Source organism: Lutra lutra, chromosome 1 (genome assembly GCF_902655055.1).
Source record: "Lutra lutra chromosome 1, mLutLut1.2, whole genome shotgun sequence".
NCBI lineage: Eukaryota > Metazoa > Chordata > Mammalia > Carnivora > Mustelidae > Lutra > Lutra lutra.
In genome coordinates, this window is record NC_062278.1 from 137,521,940 (window position 1) to 137,548,698 (window position 26,759).

Sequence of the window (26,759 nt, forward strand, 5' to 3'; positions counted from 1 at the left end):
CAACCGCAGGAGTTACTCCCTCAGTAGCACAAACACTGTAGAGTTTAGGGACTGCTTGGGACAAAACCTGACACCTACCAGTCCACATTCACTCATTTCTTACCCTTCCTCTGTCTTCTTGAAAAAGTCAGGTCCCCTGGCCGCCAAGGATGCAAGCAGGGAACCCCAGCCATCCGGGTAGAATGGTTTTTCTCCTGAGAATAGGACGTCTTTCAGATTCCCCTGTCTCTTAATACAACCGTGTAGAGTCCAAGTCTTACATTTGCCTGGAAATCTGGAATGCCGCGAGGGAAAGTTCGCTGAGGAAGGGCGCAGAGGTCAAAGTTGCCAACCAGGCCACTTCGAGAGGCGATCCTGGGGTTGACACTATTAAGCGCAACGCCCCAGTGGAGGTCCCCGCCAAGACCTCCAGCAAGAGCCCTAAGCCCCTATCCTTCTTCTGGGGTCATCCCCAGAGTCCTGCTCTGTGCACTTCCCCGGTACACGCGTGTCGCTCCCCGTACCTGCCACCTGCCTGCTTTGTGCCTCTTACGGTGGTTGCCCAAACCCACGCTCCGCCGCCCCGGGAGCCTCCGCAGTGAAGCGCTCGGAGAAGGCCGCCACGCTCGGGTCAGGACCGCAGGAGGGAGACACGGTGCAGACCCCGAGGCCGTACCTGTGATGTCTCGGTCCTGCTAAGAGGGCAGCACCTCTTCCTGCCTCCAGGCCCGCTCCAAACCCACAGTCACTCCAGGAGCCCCTTCAGGACCGACCTCACCACCGCCAGCGAGGGCTCGAAATGCGGAGTGCCGCGGCTTTCAAAATCCCGGCTCCAACTTAAGCGCCCGGGCGCCCGAGTGTTCCCGGGATGGAGAAGTTGCCACTAACTTCTAGGCCCCTCTCCGCCGCCGCTCCCAACCAGCTGCGCGGGCGGGGGGCGGAGGAAGGAGGAGATGGACCGGGTAAGGATGCTGAGCTTACTTGCGATCCGGCGGGGAACGTTTCCACTCCCCAGCCTACTCCGCCGGGCACCCTTCTGCCAGCCCAGCTCCGGGGTGCACAGAGAGGCTTTCTTTCCCTTTTCCCGTTTGCTTCCTTCGGTCTTTTCCGCTCCCCTTTCCTCTTCCAAGAAGGGTCATACTGAGGACCTGAAGGAGTTTGTTCCGCCAGGGTCTGCCGGGCAGGTGTGTAGGGTGCCCACACTCTGAGAGAGAATGAATGGCATCTCCAAGTCCCCCATCCCGGGTGCTCTCCCACGCTCGACCGGCCCACCCCTCCCGGGTTCGGCTGCGCACGAAGAGAAGGGGCTCGGAAGACCCTTGCAGCCGGACGTCCACGAGAGGGGAGCCGCGCTGCCCCAACAAGGGGCGCCGTGGGTGGGTGCTACAGAGAAGTTTGGATCGATTCCGAAAAAAGAGAGAGAGAGAGATGAAAGAGCAAGAATAGGGGGGAAAAGAGAGGCGAAGGAGCAGAACTCACTCAGGCATGGGCGTTGGGGGCGGCGGTGGCTGTCGAGTGCGGGCCCGCGACCAGGAACAGCTCCCAGGGCGGGCGCGTCGGACTTCCGAGGCGGCGGCTTCTGCCTCTTGTGCCGCCGCCGCCGGAGCTGCGGCTGCCGCGGAAGTTAATTGCAACTTGACTTCAAGTTGTCTTCTTTCCCCATCCGAAGTGGGCGTTTAAAGGGGAGAGCGAGGCGAGGAGCGAGCTAGCGAGCGCGCGGGGCCGAGGGAAGGAAGGGGGGGGGAGGGAGGGGATGTTACCGGGGGGGGGGGGGGGGAGGGGGAGGGGGCGGCGGCGGGGGCGGGAGGGGGAAGGGGCCGGCGGGAGCTGCTCTCCGCTCGGCGGTCGCCGCGCCGGCAGTCTGGAGGCGCACCGGAGCGGCCGGGGCGCCCCCCGCGGGAGCCCGCAGCTCCCCGGGACGCGCATCCAGCCGCGGCTCCTTTCGGCCGGGCACGATGCGCCCGGGGGCTCGGCAGACCCCACGTCGCTGCGGCTCCCGAGCTTGTGCGACGCGGGCTGGCCGGCGGGGCTGCGAGGGCCCGGCCCGCCTCCCCAGCGCCCGCCCCGGCTTCTCCCCCTGGCGGTGGAGCCTCAGCGGCCGCCGGCTACACTGAGCGCGCTGGAGCCCGAGCCGAGCCGAGCCCGAGCCGCTGCCGCCGCCGCCGCCGCGCGCCGCTCCCAGGCTCCCTCCCAGCGCGCCGGCCGGGGTGTGGGGGGCGGCGGGCCGGAGGGACGAGGGCGGGCGAGAGGCGCGAGCTGGGATTGGCGCCGAAGACCGGACCCTCAGACGCTAGGGGTAAGTGTGGGCGCCTGGGAGTACGCATAGGGGTGCGCGGCGCGGTTCTCGACGCCCACCAACCCTGCCCCCTCACCTCTCCCGGGCCCCCACCACGCGCACCCCTCCTCTTGCTGCCGGCGGCTTCCTCTTGTTGTTCGTTGTTTAGCTGGGCTTTTTGGAGGGGGGGGAGCGGGTGATTGTAGTGTGTGTGCCAGCAGAGGAGGAAGTCAGGTGAGAGGGCCCTACGCACCCCCCCAAACCCAGCCCGCGTGGGATGTATCGCTCCCCACTAGGGGCATGTGGGCCAGTTTTTTTCTCTCGTCAATGTTCGGTGGAGACGATCTCTCCTAGGGGGCCTCCTTCCCTTACAGCCTGCTCTGTCCATCTTCTTCCACCCCACCCTCGCCCTTCTCAGCACCCATCCAAGAGCGCTGCACCCCAACTGAGGAACACGTGGTGGAAGGAGAAGAAGGGGGGGCCTCTTGCAGATCCCCACCCCTCGCCCCTGCCTGTTTGTTTAATATGTGTCCTCCCGTCGGCAGCTGTACTTTAAAATCCACTGGGAAAAGACCCTGAACTGAGAGGTCCAGTTTCTTCTGGAAGCAAAGGGGGCAAGTGATGCGAATTTAATGACAGGGAGCTGGCGGGAGAGAGGGGCAAGGGAACCCGCCCAGAAGGTGACTGAAACTCCGAAACCCCCTGCAACAGCAGAATGACTTGGAGGTTCAGGTCCCCAGGCTAAGGAGAAGTGAGAACTCCATCAACTTTGCCCCTCTCTTCCTGCCATCCTCCACCCCCACCCCGCTCGTGGGAAGCTAACAGGTCTTTTGTTTTGTGTTGTGTCGTCTTGGGGAAATTTGCATTGAGTATGACAACAGAAAATTACTACTGTTTACTCAAAGTTAAGGGGATTGCAGAAAGGAAAAACGGTCTACTTTTTTTTCTTCGTGTGTGTGTGTGGGGGGGTGGTTGTTAGGTTCATAGCTTGAACTGCAAAACGTCAGTTTGTAACAATAAGGACTGTAGAGCCGCCTCGGTGTATTTTTAGAAGCTGCACTTTCTTGAGTTCCTTTCACACAAGGCTTGCTCTCTCATTAAGTCCCCATACATAATTGTATTTAGAGAAAAGGAAACTATGGAAGCAGGAGGGAGATGGCTAAGATCTCCATCCCGCCAGCGCAGAGCACTGTTTGCAGTGAAGTTCCTGGAAAGTGACTGTGGGCTGAGAATTCAGTTTTTCCTAAAAGCTCTGTTAGGTCCTCTTCTGTCAGATGTCTATGAATAAAGCACGCTGGGAAAATCCTCATATTCCGTGCAGTCTTATTTTATCTTTTACACAGTGGTTGATTCTACTTTCAAGTCCTGGTAACAGCACATCAACTGTGCTGTATTTTTGTGTCGTTTTTCTAAATAAAGGAGAATAGCACATGTATTCATGCTGCTTTCTGATATACCAGTTCTTTCCTATCAGTGGTATTGGATCCACTGGAATGTCCATCTTTTTCATTATCGTTTTCTGTGAAGACAACAATTCCAAAGATATAAGACTATAAAAAGTTTATGAATTAGTGTTATTTTAGTGAACTCATCCCACGTTTCTGAGACGCAAGTGCCCACCTCAACTCCTCGTTCTGTGAAGCAAAGCAAAAAGGTATAAATGCCATGGGCAAAACAAAACACAAGTTTTCCCTCCTGGACCACTTTCTGTGTCCATAGATCCAAGAGACCCCAAATCTTCTGCCTTACTTTACCAAAATGCTGAATTGCCTAACTAGTACCAATATCTCCATCTGGGAATGACATCAGGTTTGGAATGGAAAGAAAAAATTCTCAGTCTTTAATTACTGCTTATTAGCAATTTCTTATAGCAGGCAGCTGATTCTCCAGTTCTGAAAGGCTGAAGTGAAGCTTAACAGAAATTGAAATACACACACACACACACAAAAAGATCGATTTTTTTTCTCCCTTACACACTCTAATTTCTCTTACACACTCTTACTTATTTCCCAGAAATATCAACTAAGTCCCCCAAATCTAAAGTGTGATATTCTCCCCTGCGTTAAACCAAAGGAACATTTTCCCCAACCTTTTGAATTTGCTTTTTATCCCCTAAATAGTCTTGAACAGAGAGCTCACAGGCTCTATTATAGTACAGAATTATGTAATGATGCGTACAGTGCATTAAGTAACGTAACTTGATAAACTCTTTTGTAAACCTTGCCCCCTGGCACGTAGTAGGAATACATTAAATACTTACTGAATTAAGATGTTAATGAAATATTGTAATTGGCCACAAATTCAATAGTACTAGGATAAGCCTTTTTTTTTTTTTTTTTTCCCTTCCCAGAAGGAAAAGGTATTTTGCCTGAAAGTTATTAGGGTAATATATTTCTGCTCCTAGATTTTTTTTTTAACAAGTCCAAATCTGATTTAAATGGTTGAAAGACAAGTAAATATGAAGCATATCAAATGGTCAATAATAATAAATAGGGTCAAAAGATGATTATTTTCCTATGGGGAATAGATAACAAATATTGTCTACTAAACAGTGTCAGAAAGATGGAAAGGAGAGCTAAAACAGCATTGGCCTTCAATAAATTTATTTGGTGGCAAGATGACATCAAAATGCAAAAAGACAACTCAATAGGTCCGTAAATAGATGAAATCCAAAGAATATTTGAGAAAATAGATTTTTTTTTTCTTTTCTAGATGAGAGGAAGTACACATCCTGAAGTTCCTGGTTGGAATGTATTTTTGAAGTTGATTTGTCAAGCCAAACCTTTAGGGGCTATCACGGCAAACACCTTAAGTGAAGGGGAACTCACCACTTATACCTACCTCAAGGTAGAGATTTTATCTACAGAAGAGTTACTACAGGGTAAAATTCAATGTATATTGTGTGTATAAATAAGGAGTATCATAGGGAGTATCATATACTCCTATAAATAAGGAGTATCTAAGTAGTTCATTCCATCTTTATACTTTATACCTTATTACATTTTAAAAAATTGAACAAAATTGACACAGACTTCCCTAAAACTTTCAACCCTAAAACTCATAAATCCTATAAACCCTAAAACTTCCAACCATTAGTCTTAGTTCTGCCAAACAGAGCAAATCTGTTACATTAGTCAGGAGAGGGTATCTTATGTCAGAATAACAAACAATTCCAATGTTTAGTGATCTACAGTGACAGAAGTTGTTTTCTTGGTCGTGTTGAGTCCCCTGCAAGTCAGCTTGTCTGTTGCATGTCTCCTCATTCAGGGTCCCAGGCTGATAGAACAGTCGCCATCCTGAATGTTTCATGTTGCTATGGGAAAAATAAAGATCATTCAGAGTGTGTCAGGCTGGCATTTAAATTCTATAGCCAGAAGTGACTCATTATTTGGGCTCACAACTCATTGGCCAGGACTAGTTGCATGGTTCCATAGAATCATCACAGTGAAGCCAGATAGTGCAGCTCTACCTTGTGCCCTGAAGTAGAGAGCTATGGTGCACAGCTTTTAAGGACTAACATACTCTTAGTGACCCTTGAGTACTGATATCCTCCAGCTCAACAATGCCACCCTTCTCCTTTGTGGACTAAATGTTTCATTCTTCAAGGTAAACACTGCTGGAGAGGCCACCAAATTATAGGGAGACATGCATGCTGTGACTTTTTTTACCATCTTTCTCTCTTTGAATGCAGCCCCTACAATCCCACGCCTTCCCCCCCAAATTGCACTGCCCTGTCAATTTTAAGCCACTCTTTATGTATTTCCTAAATTATATGTATTTTATTTTTTCAAGACTTGTTTTCCAAGAAAGGGTACCATGAACAGGAACTTTTGAGAAGTGTTATCTGGGGGGAAAAAAAAAGTGTTATCTGAAGATGTCATGATCATTATCAGATTTTGAAATTTTGTCTTGAATAGTTACTTCCCTTATTTTAAACATCAAAATTTTGCAACACAAATAAAAAACTTTCTTGAAAGTATTCATTCATTCACTTATCTATCTTTTTGTTCATTCAATAAATACTCGCTTATTCATGCCAGGTACTCTATTAAGGACTGTGTATGTGGAGACGGTCAAGAGTTCTTTTCAAGAAACACATTTTCCAACTGGGCTCACAGAAGGAAAAGCCACTGCAATGCCAATAGAGGCACAAAGTGCTACAGGAACACGTGGGAAGAAGCAAATAACTCTGGTGGGATTTAGGAAAGTTGCATAGAAGAATTGAACTAAGTGCTGAGGATAAATGAGTCTCTTCTAGGCAAAAAAGGGAGATAGAGGCTATTTCAATCAGAGAGACCAATATGAGGAAAGGCACTGAGGATGATCAAGCTTGCTGTTTAGGAATACCAGGAACTCGGTGTGGCTGGAACATGAGATCTTTGGGAAGGATGAAATCAAGCAACTACAAACTAAGAAGAACCTTGCAGACAAGCTGTATCCTGTCTGTCGGACTGCAAATTCTCTCTACTCTAGGCCAAGCATGGAAACAAGTGAGCAAAGTAGACCAAGTTGAGACCATAAGCGGTGTAAAAACTGTGGCAATCCTGAGAATATATTTTCTGCCCAATGATGCCGAGTGTCAGGTCTTCCAGTTGAGGTTACTTTTGGGTTTTGTTCTGTTTGTTTTTTTTTGTTTTGTTTTTTAAGATTTATTTATTTTAGGGGGGGAGGGGCAGGGGACAGAAGGAGAAGGAGAGAGATTCCTCAGGCAGGCTCCCCACTGAGCAGGGAGCTGAGCAGGGAGCCCTGGCCTCTGCCCTCATCCCTCCCACGCCAACAGGTCTTTATTCCAGGACCCTGAGATCATGACCTGAGCCAAAATCAAGAGTTGGAGCTTAACCAACTGAGCCACCCAGGTGCCCCTCGTCTTCCAATTGTTAAAGAGAAGTTGCTAATTTGGTTTTATGTGAAAAGTGGAAATATTAAATGTTGAAAACTTACCCCATCTTAAAGTACACATGTGGGGAGAAAAGATGTCTCCAGATCAAAATCAGTGTAAAGACCACCAGTCAAATATCTCCTACCGTATGAGGTAGGGAATCATTAAAGGTTATAAGGATGGGAGTAACACCAACAGAACTCTTTAGAAAGATCACTTGGAGGGTAGCTGGCTGGCTCAGTTGGTGAAGAATGTGATTCTTGATCTCAGGGTTGTAGGTTCAAGGCCCGTGTTGGCTGTAGAGATTGCTTAAAAATAAAAATCTTAAAAAAAAAAAAAAAAGATCTCTCTGGTGGCAGAGTGGACAGGAAGAGTCAAGCCTGGGGGCCTGTAACTGATACTCCATAATATCATTTGAGGGATGATGCAAAGCCGTTTATAATACTGCCCTTTTTATAGTATACAACTTTCCATGTTTATTAGGGGCACTTGATAAATATTTGAAGAGCTAATGAATGAAAGAGGAAAAAGCTGAAGTTTTAGAAGGAGGGCACATTTTTTGAGGACTCCTTATGCCATATGCTTCCTTTGTTAGACTGTTAATTTTTCAAGAGCACAATGATCTTATATCGATCACAGGTAATTTTTTTATTTCACTGTGATAAATATTATTGGTTTTTAAAAATGCATACATCATCTAGAGTAGGACATAAAGATCAGCACAGCATCAGAATATTATCTAGGACTAAGCTTAACGATCCTACTTTGTAAAGGAATGCCAGCTAAATACGTGATTCCTGGAACAGGCCCTAAAATCTGTACTCCCAGGCTTTGTAAAACTACACGGGCACCCTTTCGTGTAGCTTATGCATATTTTTAGTGAAGGCCAAACTCTATATAGTATAGTGTGTGTGTGTGTGTGTGTGTGTGTGTGTGTGTGTGTACATACATATAGATACATATATGTATACCATATATATATATATATATATACACACACACACACATTATATACACAGGGGCACATCCATATTTTTTTTTTTTATATTTTTATTTATTTATTGGACAGAGAGAGAGATCACAAGTAGGCAGAGTAGCAGGCAGAGAGAGAGAGAGAGGAGGGGAAGCAGGCTTCCTGCCGAGCAGAGAGCCCGATGTGGGGCTCGATCCCAGGACCCTGGGATCATGACCTGAGCCGAAGGCAGAGGCTCAACCCACTGAGCCACCCAGGTGCCCCCACATCCATATTTTTAAAGCCACTCAATTCATTGGGCAATCAAGTCTTTAAATTCTTAGCAGTTTGGCTCTACAATTTGTAATTTTTTAATTCACCTTTCTTGAGGTATAATTTATGGCATAAAACCCACCCATTTTATGTGCCCCATGAGTTTTGAATACAAAGAAGCAGCATGAGCAGATTATAATATTTTAGTGAACTTTAAAGAAAAAAAAATAGACAAAATTTATATACATGTAGGCAGAGGAGCCATAGGTGTCCAACTGCCTGGATTAATCCAAGTTCAACTAGTCATTAGCATGACCTTGGGCAAGTCTCTTCGTTTCCTGCCTCAATTTCCTCATCCATCCGGTGGGGATTACCACTGTACTCAACTCCTGGAGTTAGCCAATGCCTGGGCTCCTGCATGGGTAGTAGTCAATAAAGACGGTGTTTTCTTTTGTTAATGTTGCTCTCGTTGTTATTCTAATAAGAGGAAATCCTGGGCTGTAAACAAGCAGAGAAAGTGAATTGACTGAAATGTAAGTGAGGTGAAAAGAAGCAAGAACCTCCTGGGTGACCTGCTGGTGGGCCAAGGGGACTCAAAGCTGGAGAATAATTATGGCTTCTATTTCTGGAATATTTATTTTTTACTGATAGATCTTGGAAGAAATTATTTTTGTATGAAAACAGTTACACACACAGTGGAATGCTTTTCTCTTCTATAACTTTTGTGGAAATGTTTGCCAAGTCCAGAACATAGTCACTAGTAACATTTATCTTAAAATTGTTAAAGCACCTCCTATTTTTATATGCTATGAATGCTGCCCAAACGTAGAATCTTTGCCATTAGTAAATGTTTACATTTTAGATGAAAAATGTGTTGGAGTAGGGAAAAAAGTAATAGTGCATGACCTTAGGGAAATCAAGTTACTAGGAAGAAAAGAAGAGAACTGGACTGTAGTTCTGATTCTGTAACAAACTATTTTGTCGATGTCGACAAACATCAGGGTGGGGAATGTTTGTTCTTTTCACTCCTTATTCCCACACAGTGGTGTATCTCAAATTTTACTGTGCATGGGAATTAAATAGAAGGCTTATTTAAAATGCAGATTCCTTGGCTCCATGTCCATAAATTCAGATTTGGTAGAAATAAAGCAGGGATCCAGTGATCCATATGGATTTGGGAAACCTGGGTTGAAAGGGGTCGAAATCCAAATTATAAATTAAAGTTTTGTTTCACTTTTTATCCTCGAACTCCCTCAACAAACATACATGTTAGTTGGAAATACAGTGTAAGAAGTGCTTTAGGCATAATTAGGTATATCTGCTCAAATAACGTCACCAACTATCGCTTGTTTCTGCTTTCTTCTGTGTCAACTTCTGCTTTAACTTCATTCTTAGTCTAGTTTTCCCTTCACGGTAATAAGGTAGTCCCTCCAATCTTCTATTCTTCTGATACAGAAACTCCAACAAAAGAGCACTCCTCTTTCTCAAAGTTTCCAGCAAAAGAACTATACCTGGTTGTGACTGAATCAAGTTGTATCATGTGCTCCTACCTGCACTTATAACCCTGGTCAAGGGCTATGGTTCTTTAACTCAACAGCCTTGGGCCAAATGCCCGCCTTGGATTTAGGAGAGCACCCTACCCAAATTGCATAGGCTGAGAATGGGGGAGGTACTGTTCTCCAAGATAAATTAGGGATAATTTTTTCCAGAAATAGAGAATGCTTATTAGCCAAACCTATAAATTTTTCATCCACTACTGCACATTTTTTAGAAGTACTTAGATGAGAATAAACTAAGTGCTATGGTACAAAAGGATAACAAGTGTGCCAAGATATTGAACCTTTCAGTCTTAAAGATGACCCACCAGAGCCTGGGAAGGGCTCAGGATGCTCAGAGTTCCTGAGCCAGTTGCCTCATGCATTTACCCCAGTTTTTGGCAAATATTAAAGATTTTCTATGTGTGCCATGAAGATGATTTGTATGCAAGTCATCTGTGACTTGCACATTGGGAATCAGTGGATTTTGAGATCACACTTCAAGGTCATCTCAAATCTACGATAACATTATTAATTTTGGATCTTCCTGAGACAACTTGGAAGCTGATTTATACAATTGGAGGGCAAAAGTTCCAGGTATGATACACAGAAGAGGGACAAACGGACAGGACCAGTGGTTGAATTCCGCTTTGACTTGGTCATCAGTTTTGTTTCATTTAGTATTCTTGGACGTATGTAGTTTGTTCCATCTCACAGATATAGTCCTAGGTTGGATCTCAGTATGCCTTGCTCTTTTTAATATCTGGAACATGAATGGATGCATATTATATAGACAATGGAAAAGAGTAAGCTGATAACAGCATGGAACAGAAGACAGATTTGACTATTAGTCATGAGATATATTTTAGGTATATTACATGCAAGTTTATGGAAGAAGTGAATTCCGATGAATGAATTATTACTCATTCTTTTAAGTGAAGATGTTACTATTATTTTCTTAAACTCATTAATAAAGTTAACAAAATTACTGTCTCAGCATTTTAGTACTCAGCCATTAGTTTCAGATGGCTTCAGATGACCCCTCCCCCCACCCCGGCCAACTTTCACCACCACCAAAGCAACCCAATACACAAAAAAAGTGTTTTCAACAAATGGTGCTAGGATAACTAGATATCCATACAGAAAACAAACAAACAAACATCTTGATCCCTACCTCACACCATACATGAAAATTCATTGCCAGTGGATTATAGATCTAAATGTAGAATTAAAACCATAAAGTTTTAGAGGAAAGCATCACTTGGAAATAGACAGTTTTTCTTAGATAAGCCATAAAAGCAATAACCATAAAACAAAGACTAGCTAAATTACATGTTAAAGTTAAGAGCTTCTCATCTGAAGGAAAGTGGGGTCGGCGGGGAATAAAGCCTTAAAAACCCATGATTAAACAATGATTACTACCAGTGGGATTTTCTCTTCTGTACATTAGTTCAAGTTCTTTCGACTTTGGTAAGTGATAGAAGCCGACTCTGAGCTTAAGCAAAAAGGGTAAAGCACAACTGGAGCTTTTTGTGGAATCCAAAGTCAAGGGTACAGTGGGGTTTTGGGAGTAGATGTATTGAAGTGCTACAGGGAACCCAGTCAATCCTCTCTCTCCATATTTCTTTTCTGTCTTTCTCATGGCAATACGAGTTACCTCTACTCAGTTACATAGCAGATCACGATTGCCAGTTGTTCTTGCACTATGGATGTTTCCGTCAAGCCATGCGTAGAAAGGCCCATCTTTGTGTCTTCACAATTCTTAGGGATGAGTCTGATTGGCTCACTTGGATTCAGTGACCACCCTTAGTCTAAGAAACTATGACCAGAGGCAGGATATTTAAAAAACATAGCAACTCCTTTTTTTTTTTTTTTTAAGATTTTATTTATTTATTTGACAGAGAGAAATCACAAGTAGGCAGAGAGGCAGGCAGAGAGAGAGGAGGAAGCAGGCTCCCTGCTGAGCAGAAAGCCCGATGTGGGGCTCGAACCCAGGACCTGGGATCATGACCTGAGCCGAAGGCAGCGGCTTAACCCACTGAGCCACCCAGGTGCCCCGCAACTCCTTTCATCCATGGGAACGTAGGGTGAAAAGAAATAGCATTCTCATTGATATTCTCTCTGGATTTCCTCTTTATTAGACAAAAGACAGAGTTGTTGGAAGTTTGTACTTGGTCAGTTTTTAATGGCTACTAGTTTCGGTATATTGATATACTATCCCTTTGAGTATCTAACATCAGCATCTCTGCATCTCTACAGGTTGACTGATATATATTAAGGACCAGAAACAAAATTAGTCCATTTTAAAAATGGGCACACTTATTTGTAAATTATTAGCCAAGATCTATTCAAAGGCAGACATGCTTTGTTCTAGTCTGATATACAATAAAATTAATTTAAATAACTTTAATCAGCTTCAAAAACAGCAAATTCCAAGACAATTAGGTTAACTTTAAGAACTCATATTTATTGAGTTAACAGATGGTAAATTAAAAAACAATGAAGCTAATTTTTAAAATCATTCATTGAATTAAAAAAAACAGACATTTAACAAAACTGTTTTTAAGCTGTTTTTTCATCCCAATATGCATATTTTAAGATTCCAATTTGGGGAACTTCTGGGAAGACACAAATGAGTTGCACTATATGAACATTCTTCTGGTGAATTACTTTTTTAAAGGATTTAGAACCACCTGAAAAAGAATTTTACGAATCAACAATAAAAATGTAAGAAATAAGCATATTCTAGAAAGTAGAAGGAATGAAGAGGTTACTTTGTTAATTCCAGTTTGCTCTCTCACATGCTCTGTGGCCTTCTATGTTGCTGGTCCTGACACACTTTAGGAGTTTCCTATGCCTGCAGAGTGGACATACCTTGGGAGTTTCCTATGCTAACAGGTGAAAGTTGTCCCTGGCCAGAATTGCATTTCGGGATTTTAATGGTCAAAGGTAAGACTTCCCTTTGATGGCTTCTTGGGCCTTGTGCACCAATAACTTGAAATCTATTGTAAATGCTAGAAGCTGACTGCAAACTTACAAGAAAAGTGGAATTTTGTGGAAGCACATTGAGGACCTTGGGTCCTCTTCTCTTGGGCTCCCACTTTATTGGGTCTCCTTGCAGTTTTTGGAAATGAAGCAATGAATATATCCCAACACATGAAGTATACCAGAAACTGGTTGTTTCCATATGCAAGTTCAATCATTTCTCCTACTTCCTGTGGTTTTATAGATAGAATTGGAGATAACATCGTGGATACATTAAGATACATCATTTGCATTGTACTTGCTATTATTAGTTTTAACACGATGGCATATTTAGAACTATAGTTATATATGTAGACATGCAGTTACTCCATAAAAATATTTGGAATAGGTTTGTTTGAATGGCTGGTTGATCAGTTGGTGTTACAGTTTTTTCTTTACTTGGGAGAGTTGCAAACTGTAATATAATTTATTTTATGGTTGTAGTAACCCATTGTCTAAGATCTGATTTAACTTTACATTGTAAGTCTTACATTACTTGATTGGTATGTTGAGAATCATATTTACTTGTTTTGATAGACTAATTTATTAGTTAAAATTTGAGTTAAAAACACTTAGAAATATAAAAGCACGTATTATTATTGAAATTACAGTAGTAAAATTATCTTATTATTGTGCATTTGAAACTACTTAGCCCCAACCCCTTTTCTCCTTGAAATAATTGTTTTTATAATAACCTTCTGATAATATGAGGCTTTTTAGGAATGCAATTATAACGATATAGCAGGAGGGACTATATTGTTTTTAATTAAACAAGAACAGGTAAAAATAAGAATAGATTGTGACTAAATGAAAAATTCAGTAGGTGAAATTTCTGTTTTGCAGAAATAGAAATTAGGGATACAGAAGAAAAACTTCATAACTGGTCTAAACATCCAAAGAAAATGAATAAAAGCTAAAAGGGTAAGAGGAAATTGGATAGATAAATTATGGAGGTCTAACTTAGAAAATAAGCTCCTTGAGAGCAATAAACATCTTATTATTATAACCCTACCCCCCCAACAGAGGGCTTAACACATTGTATATGCTATTAATATTAGATAAACATTTCTTATATTTATGAATAAAATAATGGGTGTTCCCCTGAAAATAGAGCAAGTGGATTAGAAGTAAAAATCAAAGTTTATGACAGAAGAAACCTTTCTTTATACAAAAACTGCAGTAATATTGTAATTTTGAGTAAAATTAAGGGGTAGAAATAAATGCCTAGTCATAGGCTGGTAAATTTTTAAATTTCTAGAACAAACAAAATTCCTTCAAGTATTTAAGAAAACAGATACATATTTTTGTAGATTGTCTTCATATTTCTTTTACAGAACAAGAACATTTTTCAGACCAAAGTATAATTTCTTACATAATTTTAAGCAAAACAAGTTTGATTCTTTAAGTTTTATGCCTGCCTGATTATTGGCTCATACATAAAAGCAACAAAATAACATTTTTACATCAGGAAAGTGTCAGAAGGTATAACAACTTAGAGTAGAGTTGCAAAGAGATACTGTTTAGATCACTAAGTGGTCAGATATATAAAAAAAATCAAAAATAGAAAATTCCAGGAAAAAAGCTTAGGGCTAACTAAGCACTCAGGGTCAAGATGAAGTAATAAAGGAATAAAATATAGGGAAAATTGAAATGAATTAAGAATTGATATTAATGACTAGATGTTTTTCTTCTAAGGAAGTAATGTTTCTAATAAATTAATCCGAAAAGGAGGTTTTTTTGTTTGTTTGTTTGTTTAAATTTTAAAAGAAGAGTCTGTAACTAATAACCACAATGTGGAAAGAGGAGATGGAGAAAGCGAAAGCTTATTTATTTATTTATTTATTTCTTAGAGAGAGACCACATGGCAGGAGAATGGGGGCGGGGGCAGGCAGAGGGGGAGAATCTCAGGCAGACTCCCCACTGACCAGGGAGCCTAATGCAGGGCTCAAACTCATGACCTGAACTGAAATCAAGGGTCAGACATTTAATCAACTGAGCCACCCAGGTGCCCCTGTTGCTTTATTTTTAAATCATTAGCTAAGAATACATTTAAGGGTAGTTGTGAACAATTTAATATAGATACTAGTTGAATGGGAAGAAGAATATCTATTTTATAAATAATTGTAGGAGATAAAACAGTTCAAAAGACAAAATGGAAAGTAAACAATAAGGAATTATTGAAAAGAAAGTATAAAATAAATACAATCAAGCTAAAAATCATGACAAGTGTAAATGTCTTAAATTTCTCTATTCAAATGGAAGGATCTTCACATTAAGTTAAAATGAAGGTCTTATGATTTGGTGGTGCTTAGAAGAGTCATATTTAAAGAAAAATGACATAGAAATACTTTTTAAAAGAGCAAAGATTTTGCAGCCTAACATGGTCACAAGCAGAATTTTTTCAAAAAAACATAAATAAGACAAAAAGGACTATTTTATAATTATTGTTATTATAATATTAGTAAAGGGATAATGACACTGAAAGAATAATGCCTTAAATAAGCTTAAACCTGGAACGCCTGGGTGGCTCAGTTGGTTAAGCGGCTGCCTTCGGCTCAGGTCATGATCCCAGCGTCCTGGGATCGAGTTCCACATCTGGCTCCCTGCTCAACAGGGAGCCTGCTTCTCCCTCTGCCTCTGCCTGCCACTCTGTCTGCCTGTGCTCACTCTCTCTGACAAATAAATAAATAAAATCTTAAAAAAAAAATAAGCTTAAACCTAATACAATTTAATGTACTTTTAAAAAAGTCAGTAGAGGGGCACCTAGGTGGCTCAGTGGGTTAAGCCGCTGCCTTCGGCTCGGGTCATGATCTCAGGGTTCTGGGATTGAGCCCTGCATCGGGCTCTCTGCTCAGCAGGGAGCCTGCTTCCTCCTCTCTCTCTGCCTGCCTCTCTGCCTGCTTGTGATCTCTCTCTGTCAAATAAATAAATAAAATCTTAAAAAAAAAAAAAGTCAGTAGAGCTCATCACAGCAAAATAATAAAAATAATGTATACCCAAGCAATGCAAAAGTTTACAAAATTAGAAACTAAACTAGTGAAATATTTCATATTGGTACATTAAATAAGAAGTAAATGATTATTTTCATAGATTGTAAAGTGTTAGATGAAATGTAATACTTGTTCCTGATAAAAAGATAAGAAGAAAAAATAAACTATTTTTAGCATAATAAATATTTTTAACTAGTAGTCAATATTAAGATTAATTTTTTTTAAAGATTTTATTTATTTATTTGACAGACAGAGATCACAAGTAGGCAGAGAGGCAGGCAGAGAGAGAGAGAAGAGGAAGCAGGCTCCCCGCTGCCCAGAGAGCCCAATGTGGGGCTCGAACCCAGGACCCTGGGATCATGACCTGAGTTGAAGCAGAGGCTTTAACCCACTGAGCCACCCAGGCGCCCCTTAAGATTAATTTTTAAAAACTAGAAATATACATGTTTAAAAGCAAGGATGGGGTAAAAGTTGGTATAATGGTTCTGCCATAATAATGTTATTAAACATTTTTTAAAGCCCTTATCAATATAATAAAACACTAAAGAAAAAGACTTGGGGGCAGCTGGGTGGCTCAGTTGGCTAAGCATCTGCCTTCTGCTCAGGCCATAGTCCCAGTGTTCCAATCGAGCCCTTAGTTGGGCTCCCTGCTCCCCAAGGAGTCTGCTTCTCCCTCTCCTTCTGCCCTCTCTGCCCCGTTTGTGCTGTCTCTCTCTCTCTCAAATAAATAAAATAAATAAAATCTTTTTTTAAAAGTAATAAAGAAAGAAGACCTATAAAGAATGACTGAAAAAATATTTTGGAAATATATTTATTTATTTATTCATTTATTTTTATTATTATTCTAAAAATATTTTGGAAAAAATCATTATGACTGGAAAAATATTTTTCTATCTTGAAAACCCAAAGAAGCATATAAAAGTGTGAATAGACAATATATTAGTAAAATATTGGCAGGCATATGACTATTAACATAAATTAGTAATATTTCTAAATATTTAGCAACCATTAGCAACATAAACCTCTAAAAGATTTATTTTACAAGAGCAACAGAATATATAAAACTGAGTTTAAATGGAAATATGCTACCTATCTAAATGAAACTTTTTGAGAGCTATAAAAATATTAAATTAGTCAAAAGATTGGTTTCTGCTTTAAAAAAAAACATTTTAAAATTGTAAATTCTTGGGGCACCTGGGTGGCACTTAAAAATTAAGTGTCCCACTCTTGGTTTCAGCTCAGGTCATGATCAGGTCATGTCTCTGGGTCATGAGATCAAGCCCCAAATCAGGCTCTGCACTCATCAGGGAGTCTGCTTGAGATTCTCTCTCCCACTTCCCTCTGCCCCTCCCTCTTTCTCTGTCTAAAATAAATAAATCTAAAACAACTGTTAATTCTTTCCAAAGTATAGATATAATGGGAAATCTAGTAATAAAGCCTCTTGTTTTTCACATTTTGAGGTAACAGTGAGAGGAACTTGATTTTAACATAAATCTGGAAAAGAAAGTAGGCAAGAATAGTAGAAATCAGTTCTGAGGAAGAAAAGTAATGAGGACAGACTAGTCATATCAAATATTAAAATATATTATAAAGTTATAATAATTAAAACCATGTGATACTGGCACCAAAATAAATTAATGAGGCAAAATATGTGGTCAAAATAAATCATATTTTATATAATAATGGAGTATTTGATAATGTCAGAACACAAATCAGTGGGAAGGGAAAATATTTTATAAGATATGGACTGATTAACTGAAAAAATCAATTTATATATTCATGATACACATATAATAAAATAGCAAAACTCAAACTGTAGGAAATCTAAAGAATTTGTTTTTATAGGCTTAAAATACTGTAACAAATCACAAAGTAAAGATAAAATAGATTTGGTTATATTAAGACAGCAATAAACAAACAAGCAGTAGGCAAGGTACAATTATTTGAACATTACAAAAGGGTCAATAATCATTAACAGAAGCTCATACAAACTCCACAGCTGAGAACTAATACATGAGATAAAAATAGAATCATATTTAGCCAATATACGAGATAACACTAAAATCACATTTCACAAAAGATGAAATATAACATATTTGCAAAAAAGTAAGAACATTCAGCCTTACTAATAATCAATTGAATATACACTAAAACAAAAATAAGCTGTATATAGGTTTAATCAATTATTTTAAAATTAATGTCAAGGATTTACATTCCCAGCTGTTACGGATTATTTTCATTTAGATCAACTTATCCTCTGAGAGAAAGTGGAAAACCTGTATAAAATCTAGCAAATATTGGGGCGCCTGGGTGGCTCAGTGGGTTAAGCCGCTGCCTTTGGCTCAGGTCATGATCCCAGGTCCTGGGTTCGAGCCCCACATCGGGCTTACTGCTCAGCAGGGAGCCTGCTTCCTCCTCTCTCTCTCTCTGCCTGCCTCTCTGCTTACTTGTGATTTCTCTCTGTCAAATAAATAAATAAAATCTTTTAAAAAAAAATCTAGCAAATATTTGTTTAAAAGCATCACAGATTCAGGGCAGAGAGGATTTGAGAAGCAGAGAACCCTGGGAGCCAGGAATCCAAAAGAGCTCTCTTATATAGGATCTTACATAACTACCTGTTAGAAGCTAAGGTAAAACCCCACTTGACAAAGATGTGATCACCCAGAGGCTCAAATTATCTCTACAATTTTTCATTACACAATTTCTGGCAATAAAATTACCAGTCACACCTATTAGACCATATAATAAACTTTAAAATATCTATGATTCATAAATTAATAAAATTAGATGAGAAGATGGGGAATTTTGGCATATTATTGGTAACTAAGATAAAAATCAAATGGAAATTCTGGAACTGAGAAGCAAACTGGCAGAAACTAACTCAGTGGATGGGTTTAAGGGCAAACTAGAAACAGCTGAAGAACAGATTGATGAAGTGGAAGGCAAAGCAATAGAAGATTTAATATTAATACCCAAAGTCAGCAAAGTACACTGGAAAGTCGTTTCTTTTTCCATAACTAGTGGCATATAAATCTATATAATACTTTTTTGGAAACTGTTTGGCAATGTAAATCAGATATTAGAACAAATAAGATTCCTATCTTTTGACCTGGTAGTCTTATGTCTGGGAATATCTATTAAGGAAATTATTTTTTTAATATGAATTGTTTTATGTATAAAGATGTTTACTATAGACTCACTCACGATACTGATAACTGTACAATGTTTTAAGTGCTTTACTACAATTAATGCAGTCTATCCTCCCAGAAACCCAAGTAGATGGAGGTCGTTACTACTAATATCCTCATTTTACAGATGAGAAAACTGAAACACTGAGAAGTCGAGTAGCTTGCTGAAGAATATGTAGCTGGTGAGTAGAGAAACAGACATTTGAACCAGGCTCTCTGGCCACACAACCTGCACTTGAACCTGCCCTGGGCTGCTGGAAACAACCTAAATAGCTAACAGCTGGAGACTTGTCAAGTGAGTAATATACCCAGTCTATGTAATATTACACAGGTATTAAAAATGAGCATCATGAACACTGTTAACAACATAGGAAATACTTCTGATATAATAAGATAAAAAAATCAAAATCCTAGAACTACAACAAATAAAAAATATGCATATAAATATGATTGAAACCAAATATCCCCAAAGGCTCATGACAATTATATGAAGTTCGTAGCACTTCTTCCTTTTCTCTTCTTCCAGTTTTCATTTTCTCAAAATTTTAATAATTGTGTTTCATACACACAAACACACACACACATTTGTCATGCTTCATATAAAAAATACTACTTTTTATACATAAAAAAGCAATAGAGTATATAGGGTAAGAGCCCGGGCTCTGGAGCCAGACTGCCTGTGTCATTGCCTACTAGGTGTGTGACCTTGGGCAGGTTGTTGAACTTGTGTTTCTAAGTTTCTCAGCTTATCCTATAAAATGAGGATAATTATAGTACTTATCTCATAGGGTGGTTGTGAGTATTAAATACGCTTAAAATGTATTTAGAACATTGTCTGAAAGTTCAGTATGTAAGCATGATCTAGTAGTATTGTTGTTATTTTACCAAGAAACCTCATCATTTTAGAGCCTGAGTGACTAGACAAAATGACAATTCCCTCCTGCCTGTCCCCTGATAGGCACACACGTTAGGAACAGGTTTTGTTTCTATATATAGATCTTCGTCCTTACTAAGAATTCCCCAGTGGGAAGATGTCTAGGAACCAAGAACCACTGGCTGAGGGGGAGCTTCTGAACTCTTCCTAAGAAGCAGTGATAATCAAATGTCTGAAATGTTTTTTATTTTATCTTGAGGAGAACCGTGATTGAAACTGCCCATTGAAGCCAATATTATATTAACATCATCATCAGTGAATTCGAGAAAATAGTTATCTCTTTTCCCAATTTTTACCCTTCTCTAGATGAATGACTTTTTACCAGCTCCCTGATCTGACAGTTTGAATAATGATAGAAAGCTGTTTATGAAATAGGACATTTGTTGTAACTTAATTTTTCTGAATTGAAAACCCCAGAGAGCCTGAAAATGTGCTTTGAAACTTTTTTCCACCTGGCAGATCCAGAAAGTTCAGAAGATATTTATAAAGTTTCCTCATCCCTTTAAACAGTTTCATTGAAATTATAAGAAAAAAAAAAAATCCGGTAGATGCCAAGATTTACTGTTAGCTGTCTTAATGGCTAATGAAATGATTAAGACCTTGAAATAACCCTTGCCAATTAAAAATTAACAGGTGTTTGTCAGGTAGAATATTGCAGTACATACAAGAGGAGAGGATGCAAATTGTTATTTCATACATTTGTGAGAAAGATCACCTTTCATGTGTCTGTCTGGTTTTTAGGATGTTGCAGGTCTCTGCTCTTATAAGACCGGCTGCAGAACCCAGGGCTGAACCCGGGTAGGTAAGTTAGCGCTTACCTGAATGCTGTCTGTCTCTTACCTGCCTCTCTGTCAAGGCCCTGTGATGTTGATCGGCAATGTCCTTTGGTTAAACTCTCCAAGAATTCTCAGCTCTATGATATGGTAAATGTGTAACAAATTGCTTTAATGTATGAGCCTTACATTGTTGCTAAAGTTATTGTTTCTTTTGGGGTTATTCATGGAACTGGATCTATCTTCCCCACCCCCACTTTTTGTTCCAGGATTTACCACAAACCTTTCCCACTCTCTTTCCTAACAGGATTGTTCTGTTATAACACAATACCACGTGTTAAGACAGATTCACTGTCTAAGTCACAGGCCAGCATTTCACAATTAGTGATGACTGGTCACACGGTAAAGTGAAATTCCTTTCCCTTTCTGTAGAAATGGATCAAAAGATTCAACCAGCAAATGGTGAATCAATGACAAGTCAATAATAAGGTGAGAGATTATGTTACTAAAGGATGACCTCAAGATTATTACTATACAATGAATTAATTTGCTATGTAGATAAATGCTGGACAATTTATTGTTGTCATAGTATAACTGGAGGTGATTTCATGTGCTCATATTGCCAATGAGGTTAAATGGAATTGAGTATAGTCCCATTTCTAACTTGCCACCAGTGTCAGAATTTGGGGAAATGTCTAAACAATTCTGGGCTTTAGGATCTCCACTTGAAAACAAGAGCAATAGTATTTATCTGTTACGTTATGAAGGCAAAATGTTAGAACAGGAAAACTCACTTCTTGAGTGCTAGTCCTCCCTATCACCATTATGGAAGATAGAAAATAAAGAGATAATGCAGAACTCTGCTTTCTCTTCAAATATATTATTCTTCATTAATTATCTAATGAATAGAACCATTGATTCAGAAAGTAGGTGGGATTTTCATCTCTCCAACCTTCATTCTTTTTTCATTTCTTAGAGCTTTAGTAAGCTTCTACTATAAGGTGAGAGCTGAGTGTTATGGGAAACAAAAAGGAGAGTGATCCTCTTCTCATGGAGATTGGGATATATATATATAATATATATATTTAAATGCCAGTATATATGTAATAAATATATAAATATATTATATATGTTATATATATAGTTATGTATATTATAAATATATAATATATTATGTTATAGTTATATATTATAAAAATATATATAAATATGTATATATTTAAGTGCCAGTAGAGAGACAAAGTATTGTCTTTGTTTATTAGAAGGATAAATTATTTTAATTATGGTTATCATGGAAGGCTTCATGCTGGAGGTGTGACAGATTAGGCTTTAAAGAAGACGTACAATTTGGGCAACAGTGAGAGGGGAAGACAGTGAACCAAGACTGAAGTAGCATGATTGGTTGGAAAAAAACATTAACCTGGAACTGGAAAGACCTGGGTTAGCAAAACCTCGGTTGAAATACTCCCTGGCCTTCAATTTCCTTATCTGTGAAATGTGTAAAATAACTTCTGCCTCATTGATCTTTCAGGGGTCTGGAAAAGACCAAAGGGGAGCTTGCATGTGAGATCTCTTTGGGAACCCTGAAGCACTCTGTTAATGAAAAGGGTAAATTTTTTCTCTCTTCCCTTATACCATAAACTCCATGAAAGCATTTGACAGGATCAGTTGTGTCGTCTTTAAAAAGAAATGTTCGATAAAGTATATACAAAAAATCATATTATAAACCTTAAGTCTTTGTAATTTTTATTGCCAATTATACGTCAACAAAAAGGGGGAAGTTATAAAACAATGAATCATTGATTGAGTGAACGAATCCATGAATTTTGTGGACTGAATGTCTGTGTCCCCCCAAAATCCATATGCTGAAATCCCATCTCCAATGTGGTAGTATTAGGAGGTGGGGGGTCTTTAGTAGGTAATTAGGTTTATATGAGGCCATGAGGGCAAAGCCCCATGATGGAATTAGCCCTTACAAGAAAAGGAGGAGACACCAGCATGTTCTCTCTCCACCATGTGATGATACAGTGAGAAGGCAGCCATCTACCAGCCAAGAAGAGGGCTCTCACCAAGAGCTAAATCTACAGGTACCTTGATCTTGGACTTTCCAGCCTCCAGATCTGTGACAATAAACGTCTGTTGTTTAAGCCACCCAGGTGTGGTGTTTGGTTATAGTAGCCTAAGTGGACTAAGACAGTGAATAAATAAATGAATGAAACAAAACAAAGGCACAGAGTAGGAGAACATGCAATATGAACAAGGAATAAAGGGTTGTCTTTGAATTTATGTGGTGTAGCTGGGTGTTGGAGTGTAACCCATTGCTAGGTGGGTGGATGGAAAGCAGTGGTCCTCAGAGTAAGTTCTGTGGACTGGTATCATCTGGGAACTCATTAGAAATGCAAGTTCCTGGGCCCCCACCTAGGCCTACTGAATCTGAAACTCAGGGGTGGGGCGGACAATCTATTTCAACAATCCCTCTAGGTCATTCTGGTGCAAAGCAAAGTTTTGAGAACCATTACTTTGTACTAATGCAGGAAGTTTGGAAATAATTCTGCTGTAAATTCAGTGTTAATGAAGGTTTTTAGCTGTGGATGGATATAATCAGAGCTGTATTTCTAGGATGATGAGGCATGAAGCTTTGCCTAAAAGAATTTATGGCTTTGATGTAAAAAGCACCACTGGAAATACTGGAAAACACATTGTATTCACCAAGCCCCAGAGTGAAAGATTTTGATTTTTCCTGATTCCAGATAATAGCCACATCATCAGCTAAGAGGCAAAGCAAAGCCGGCATTATTCCCAAGCACTGGAGAAACCTGCTTGGTCTACAGAGACCAGACAGGATGAGAAAGTTTCTGTGAAAATAAATCAGTTAACTACTAAATATGGTCCTCACTGATCTCAGGGGGGCCTCTTAGTCCTGACCAGTTACGGGGAAATATGAAATGGAACCTTCCATAGCAAGACAAATGGGCAGCTCTTCCTACAACTGGCCTCACTAGCTGAAAAATGCAGCTCTGTCTTTAGGGCTGGTGGAGACAGGTCTGCCCAAGGGGAAGGTATTGTATGGAAGAGAAATGAAGAGCCTGGGGGGAAAGCAGTTATCTTAAGAGGGAGTCTAGAAGCCCAAGATACAAGTGTCAGGTGGGCAAGGAGTAGGGAGGAGAAGGATGAGGGCTGTTCAGAGTGGTTTGGGGCTGTTGGGATGACCAATCATCTGGGTTTGCCCAGGACTCGGGATGTTGGGGATAATCCCTGTCAAACCAGGGCAGATGGCCACCCTACAACTCTGCACCCTCAGCTGTATTGAAGACTTGGGGAGAAGACCTTGTGAAATCAGGAGAATCACTGATCTAAGCCTTGTTTCTCAAAATATTGCCTACACACTGGCAAGGTCAGTGGGAGTTTGTGAGAAATGCAGCTCCTCAGGCCCACCCTAAACCTGCAGGCTCAGACCTGCATGACTGCAAGAACCCCAGGTGACATGCATGCACGTGGGCTGAGAAAGACTGCCTTGGCAGATCCTGTGAGCCCTGGGTGGAGAGCAGAATTTCTGGGCTGTGATATAGCTGATGTCCAGGTTGGCCAGATTCTAAGCTCGACCTGCATCAACCCTGCCTGGGAGGAGCAGAAACATGGAGAAGGTTACATACTAGGGGCACCAGGAGCTGAGAGCAAAGAAGGAAAAGGACAGATTACACAAAAGAGCCAAGGGGGCCTCCTGAACTATTAACAGTAGTAGTCGTAGGAATGTAGGAAAGCCAGAAATCCAGCAATTATGTGGTGAGAGTAAAGCTAGAGAAATAGTCTTCTGTTCCTATACTGTGACCCTGTTTTGGTAAAACAACAACAACAACAACAACAACAAGCTGGTGTGGGCTGGGAAATGAATTACGCTGCAAAGTGGAGTCACGGCCCTGTGGGTAAGCTTTCAGAGGAAGATAAAAAAGGATCACCCACTAAAAGTATTCAGCTTTAGCATCTTGGCCTCACTCACTTGTGTATCACTCAGAAACACAAAGCAAATTCAGTTTTTTTTCTTTTTCTCTACCTGGTCTGATCATCATGGGTTCCAACTCTGCATTCTAGCAAGAATAATTTAATTATTCTTAACACTTAATTAATAGTGTTTCTTTTTCTGCAGCTTGAACATAATTCTTTGACTTGAAACATTCTAACCCCTGGTTCTTAAACTCCAAACATGCAGCAGAATCACCTAGAGGGCATGTTAAAACACAGATTGCTGGGCCCACCCCCAGGGTTTCTGATTCTGTACATCTGGTAGCAACTTACAATTTGCATTTCTAAGGAGTTCCCGGTCGATGCTTATTATTGGTCCAAGGAACACACTTTGGAACCTCTGATTCAAGCTGTTCAGCATGTTATTCCCATCCAAATGTGAAGGGTTTCAAAAGTCTTAGATTAATACTTCTAAAATTGGTTGACCTTTCTGTTCTATCTTGGATCAAATACATGGTCGTCCTGCGTATGACGACTATGCAGCTCATGTCATAAGCCACTTGCAGTGCTCGCTCAACACATCTGCACTGGCCTGTATCTTGTTCAACAAGACAAGTCTTCTGGTCACATGCTAGGATGTCCTGGCAATGGCGGTTTGTGATAAAAATGTCTAAATACCAATTCTTACTTGTATTTATCTCACTTCAGACCAGTAATAATTTGTGGACTGGTACTGGCCCATAGACCACATTTTGAGTAATGCTGTTTAGATGACTCAGTGTTTCTCAGATTCTTACCCTCTTCCTTCTCTTTCCCAAGATAGCATTTGGGTATACAGGATGGCAGGGGTCTTATTTTATCCTTGTGGCACCCTTGTAGCATGCACCATCCTCTAGAGACTCCATGATCCTTGGATTTTCTCTGGAATGGGGACCACTGAAATGAAACGAGGTCCCATCTAATCTTTAGGAATGATGTGTGCTGCCATAGCCCTGAACACTTCCCATAGTACCCAAGTTCCAACCCTGTGGCCTCTTTCCCTGCTCCTAGATGACTGCTAGTCTACCAGTAGTCTCACTGGGGAAGTAAGAAGTTCCAGAGACTCCTGTTTTCCACGTAAAGGCCATTAGGAGGCAGAAATGCCTTCTTTTTGCTTTTTTAAAGATTTCTTTATTTATTTGAGGAGGAGGGGGAGGGGCAGTGGGACAGGGAGAGGAAAGAGAATTTCAAGCAGAATTCCCACTGAGCTTGGAGCCCCATGTGGGGCTCACTCTCATGACCTTGAGATCATGACATGAGCTGAAATCAAGTCAGAGGCTTAACCAACTGAGCTATCCAGGTGTCCTGGCAGGGATGCCTTCAAAGTCCTATACATCTACCCACCTGCTGCCACCTCTGTTCAGTTGCTTCTGAGCCCCACAGGATGTGATGCTGAGCCAAATAGTCATAAACCCCTAGAAACTGGAGTCCTGGAAGGAGTTCATAACCTAGCCAAGTTTTAGTTTTTTAGGAATTTTGCACTCTAATTGTTCGACATGGCCATTATTAGAAATTAAATGATAAGAACATACATTTAAACAAGTTATATTAAAAGCAAAGATAATTAATACTCAAAATCTTCATCTCCTATTTATTAGCTACATTGGACTATTAACCTATATTTTGCATATGTATTTGGTAGAAATACCATATAATAATGTACTACCGCACAGCTTTTCTAACTTTGTTCAGTGGTATCATGTTGATAGTTTCAAATCAGCCAAGGTAGGAGTATTTGCACCATGGAAATGAGGAATTATAAATCAAGGCTCAAGGGGTGCCTGGGTGGCTCAGTCGTTAATCGTCTGCCTTCTGCTCAGGTCATGATCCCAGGGTCCCAGGATCCAGCCCTGCATCGGGCTCCGTGCTTGGCAGGAAGCCTGCTTCTCCCTCTCCCACCCCCCTGCTTGTATCCCCTCTCTTGCTGTGTCTCTCTCTGTCAAATAAATAAATAAAAT

At 40.6% G+C, this 26,759-nt stretch overlaps 2 protein-coding genes across 5 annotated transcripts in view; one reads left to right on the forward strand and one right to left on the reverse strand.

Moving 5' to 3' along the window:
• SATB1 (SATB homeobox 1) overlaps window positions 1-1,858 on the reverse strand; it is a 99,551-nt gene extending 97,693 nt beyond the window's left edge. For all 4 annotated transcript variants that reach the window (XM_047737748.1, XM_047737739.1, XM_047737729.1 and 1 more), the window contains exon 1: window positions 1,459-1,858. The gene's annotated coding sequence lies outside the window, so the exon portion shown is untranslated. The remainder of the gene's footprint in view (window positions 1-1,458) is intronic.
• Window positions 1,465-25,997, forward strand: LOC125102228 (transcription factor SKN7-like). Its single transcript, XM_047733222.1, has 6 exons — window positions 1,465-1,647; window positions 1,787-2,275; window positions 4,967-5,135; window positions 19,223-19,390; window positions 20,771-20,831; window positions 22,334-25,997. The coding sequence occupies exons 1-4, from the start codon at window positions 1,465-1,467 to the stop codon at window positions 19,261-19,263; spliced, it is 882 nt and encodes a 293-aa protein (XP_047589178.1). The 3' UTR covers window positions 19,264-19,390; window positions 20,771-20,831; window positions 22,334-25,997.
• Window positions 25,998-26,759: the final 762 nt, after the last annotated feature.